The sequence below is a fragment of the Echinops telfairi genome, unplaced genomic scaffold, assembly GCF_000313985.2.
Source record: "Echinops telfairi isolate 266 unplaced genomic scaffold, ASM31398v2 ScPeMD7_14;HRSCAF=57, whole genome shotgun sequence".
Taxonomy (NCBI): domain Eukaryota; kingdom Metazoa; phylum Chordata; class Mammalia; order Afrosoricida; family Tenrecidae; genus Echinops; species Echinops telfairi.
In genome coordinates, this window is record NW_022103911.1 from 1,283,346 (window position 1) to 1,287,838 (window position 4,493).

Sequence of the window (4,493 nt, forward strand, 5' to 3'; positions counted from 1 at the left end):
CCTCTTCCCCCCTCCCCCCGCCACGATGATTTCATCTCGGCCCTTCGCGAATCAAGCTGCTTCTTTGACGTACAGACAGAACGGTTTATTGACCATCATTCGTGCCGGGGGCTGGATTGGGGGAGGGGGGCGTGAATCTGAAGGCGCTCCCTGATTTGTAAAGAGCAAGACAGGAAAAGGAAAGCCCACCTTGGTGGGGGATGCGCAGGCCCGGTGCTGGGAACCCAGGCTGTGATGCGATTGTCCGCCGAGGTAGTCTGTCTTTGACCCGTGTTTTCTTTGGGAAAACACTTGACCGAGAGCGTTTGGTGTACCAGACCGAAGACTGTCGCTGCTTGAAAACGGGCATTTCTTCGGACAAGCAACGACTGGTTTTCTTTGTTTGTTTGTTTGTTTTACTTTTTACCTGGTAACCTACCAGCCTGCGTGAACTTGGTCACAACTCTTCTTTTACAACAAGTCGAACTTGTGCCTGTGTTTTGATGACATTATTCAAGTTCTTCGCCGTGTTTTTGTTTTTTTACTTTCGTGAAATCTAATTTAGTACTCTTTAAGAAAAATACCCTTTTTGCTGTCAAAGCATTGGGTTAACCGAGTTCTTCGCGAGGAGGAAAGGTTGGTTTGAGAGAAATGATTGAATGTTTTGTAAGGTTCTAGAAGACGCTAGGACTAAGACCTTCAGGTTGTGAATGTATTTGCCCGCAGATACAGAGATGGTAGAAAAAATTGGACAGTTGCAAGTTGCACGTTGTGAACACAAGAGAAGCTGCAAGAGATGGGTATAGTCCTGGGGTAGGTCCTTTAATTGTAGCAAATGAAACAGACTGCTTTCTGGTCTGTTTATAAATATGGCAAGTTTAGGCTCGAGGAGTTGATGGGAAATGTCTGCTTTTCACTCTTGAAGTGGGTTGCATCTGCAGACTTTGAAAAGAATTTGTGTGGAAAATGATACCAGATTGCTATAGTCTGAAAATGGAAATGCTTTCATGTTTGGGTAGGTTGCTTAATGAAGAGTACAGTATAAATGACAATTAATTTACTATTGGGATGAAAACAAGTGCTTATTTTTATTAGGAGACTAGCGTGCTCAATTTGTTACAAGAAGCACATTGATTCTGAGTTGGGAGTGCTTTTGAAGATTGAGGTCTGTCATGTAAATGCAGGGTTTTAAAAGGGAAAAAAAATACAGATAATTAAAAGGGTCAGGATTTCTCCATGCCACTTTGAAGGCCTAACACTTATTTGTATATACAAGTTATGGTATTGCATTAACCTGAGTACGCCCTTATTTAATTATGCGATTTCAAATGTGAATATTCTTTAACATTTGCAGAAACGTACCATGAATTTTTTGTGTTTCTGTTGGTTTTTTGTATCTCAAAGATTAATAGCGAGCTAGCTTCCTAATCCTGAGTTCTGCAGAAACTGACCTCTTGGAGACTCCATTTTATTTGAGACATTTCCTTTACTGGTAGATGTACTCGTTTTGGAAAATGCATGAAGTATCTTCAGTGAGTTTTCTCATCATGAGTAGGCTTGCAATAGCAAACAAGAAGGCCACAGCACTATAGCTATCCTTACTTTTAAGAAGAAATGATACTTTTCTCTAGGAGAGCCGCTGATGAATGGACAGTTTTCTGTGGAGGACGGCTGTTCTGGTGCTGGTAGTGAATAATAAATAGTACCTTTGAATGGCATACTCCATTCCTTAGTGTCTGTTAGATCCACCCACCGGAAGGCAGTGCTTCCTCTTCATGCCCCTTTTGAAAAATCAGAAAAACATCTCAATTTTAGGGCATGGGGTCTTTCTTTCTATGATGTGGTCCCCAGCCTCCCTTGGACTTGGCCGCTAGCCAGGACCCCGGCATCACTGTAATCCGTTGATGGAGATCATTACCAGGTGGTTTAGGCAATTTGTGACTTGACAGGATCGCCCCCACCCCCAGCGCCCACCCCGGTGGGGGCTGGGGGGAGATGCTTCCTGTCATTTGTTCTCGCTCTCATTTTTTTCATCTTTGATTTCCTTTTAGGATTTCAGATGCATGCCAGGTTCCTACTGATTGCCAGAGTTCAAGATCACTACACATGGATCCCCAAAATCAACATGGCAGTGGCAGTTCCTTAGTTGTGATCCAGCAGCCCTCCTTGGAGAGCCGGCAGAGATTAGACTATGAGAGGGAGATCCCGCCTGCTGCTATCTTGTCCTTGGACCAGATCAAGGCCATCCGAGGTAGCAATGAGTACACAGAAGGGCCTTCCGTGGTGAAAAGACCCGTTCCTCGAACAGCACCAAGGCAAGACAAGCATGAACGGACTCATGAAATTATACCAATTAATGTGAATAATAACTATGAGCATCGACTTACCAGCCACCTGGGACATTCAGGACTCACAAATAATGCCAGGGGCCCCATTCTGAGCAGATCCACCAGCACTGGAAGTGCAGCCAGTTCTGGGAGCAACAGCAGTGCCTCTTCTGAGCAGGGACTGCTGGGAAGGTCACCACCAGCCAGACCAGGCCCTGGGCACAGGTCTGAGAGGGCAATCCGGACCCAGCCCAAGCAACTGATTGTGGATGACCTGAAGGGTTCCTTGAAAGAGGACGTCACGCAGCACAAGTTCATCTGCGAACAGTGTGGGAAATGCAAGTGTGGAGAATGCACAGCTCCCAGGACCCTGCCGTCCTGTCTGGCCTGCAATCGGCAGTGCCTTTGCTCTGCTGAAAGCATGGTGGAATACGGAACCTGCATGTGCTTAGTCAAGGGCATCTTCTACCACTGCTCCAATGACGACGAGGGGGATTCTTACTCGGATAACCCTTGCTCCTGCACACAGTCACACTGCTGCTCTCGGTACCTGTGCATGGGGGCGATGGCTCTCTTTTTACCTTGCTTACTCTGCTATCCTCCCGCTAAAGGATGCCTGAAACTGTGCAGGGGCTGTTATGACTGGATCCACCGTCCGGGGTGCAGATGCAAGAACTCCAACACGGTCTATTGTAAACTGGAGAGCTGCCCCTCCCGGGCTCAGGGTAAACCATCATGATTTTTGGAGGTGGGTTGAGCCTCCTGAACGTCTAGCTTTCACATGATGGCTGTTATACAAACAGATCCTTCTAGATACTGGTTTTTCTTTTGAAAACTCCTCCGGTTCCCATCTTCTCCTTCCTGGTTCCTAAGGTTTGACTCATGGATTTTACTCGACTCTCATGGATGCTCTTCAGTGAACGTGGACTGTGAAACTGCCTGGTTCCCACTTACCATGAGAGCCTCAGCCATCCACTTGAGGGGCGTTGAGAGCCAGTGGGCTTTGGTGTAGCCTTTTTGTTCTGCAAGCAACTTTCTAAAGTTGTACACATGAACACCCCCCACCCCACCCCCCATCCCAGGCTACAAGGATTTAAAGTAGTTTGGGGCGGGGTACTGTGGGAACAGGGACATTGGTTTTTAAAGAAGTGACCGTTTAATTGCTGAAATAAGCTATGTATTGAATCTGTCTCCTCTTAGGGCTGTCTTCATAGCATTGGACCCTTGAGTAGCATGGGGGATATATTTTTGTTATAACATAAAATTTTTCCTTTAACCACTTTGCCTTCTTGCCCCTCATTGCTCTCCCTTCTGTTTCGGTGTGAACTTTTTCTAATGATGCCAGTCCCTCTTTTTTCCTTTCTGTGTAATTTTAGATTCGCTTTACAGTGTCAGCCTTCACATTGGAGACCCAGTGTGTGTACCGTGCTCATCCTTATTCCAGCCTTCATAGTTTTGCAGGACTCAACTGCCTCCAGCACCCATACTCTTTCTCTCCCCTCCCTCCCATTGTTGTCATCGAGGGCACTTGGATAGCTGAACTTGGTATTTATAGCTGATGAATCTATAGATGTCACAGAACTATGCTGCCTGAAGTGATCTTGGCTCCTTAATGGTGTTTTTGGGCCCTGGGTTAGTTAGCTGCGGAGTAATTCTAATCTTCTCTGTGTTTTCATCGCCTTAACCACAAATTGTGGTGCTTTTTGTATATTTTATGTATAAATCACAAAGTTGAATTCTGACTATTTTTAAGACAAAAGTCTGTTAAACTTTTTTATTGTAAAGAATATTTATTATGCGAATCTCTATTATTTTATGATATTTATTGCAAAAGACTGTTGAAATGTACCCATGTCTGAATATAACAAAGTATCAATACTTAACGGAAAATACGGTGACACCAAGAAAGTACATATGTTAACTCTAATGCAGAAAATATATTAATTAATGAAACTGTCTCTTGAGTTCTTCATTTCTTAGCTCGGACTATTCAGATGCCGTGGGTCATGTGCTCTGACCCTTCATCCACATGCATTCTAGTTCTTTCTCTGAAGACACTGCATGTTCCCCGGAAGCTCAGTGGATTATCTTGGTAACCCAAGTCCTATTTCAAATGTTCTTTAGACAAATGTCCAAGTGAATTGCTTAAGAAAGTGTCAAGTTTGGGGTTATTAATATGAACAAATA

General features: G+C 44.6%; 1 protein-coding gene across 2 annotated transcripts; it reads left to right on the top strand.

Moving 5' to 3' along the window:
• The first annotated feature begins 97 nt into the window (after positions 1-97).
• SPRY1 (sprouty RTK signaling antagonist 1) lies at positions 98-4,264 on the top strand. 2 transcript variants are annotated; one of them, XM_045287393.1, is made up of 2 exons: positions 98-792; positions 2,031-4,264. In XM_045287393.1, exons 1-2 carry the CDS (start codon positions 776-778, stop codon positions 3,043-3,045), a joined length of 1,032 nt encoding a protein of 343 aa, XP_045143328.1. In that variant the 5' UTR covers positions 98-775; the 3' UTR covers positions 3,046-4,264. The 2 variants fall into 2 exon arrangements, with proteins under 2 accessions (XP_045143328.1, XP_004711903.1); XM_004711846.3 differs by having other exon boundaries at positions 98-615.
• Positions 4,265-4,493: the final 229 nt, after the last annotated feature.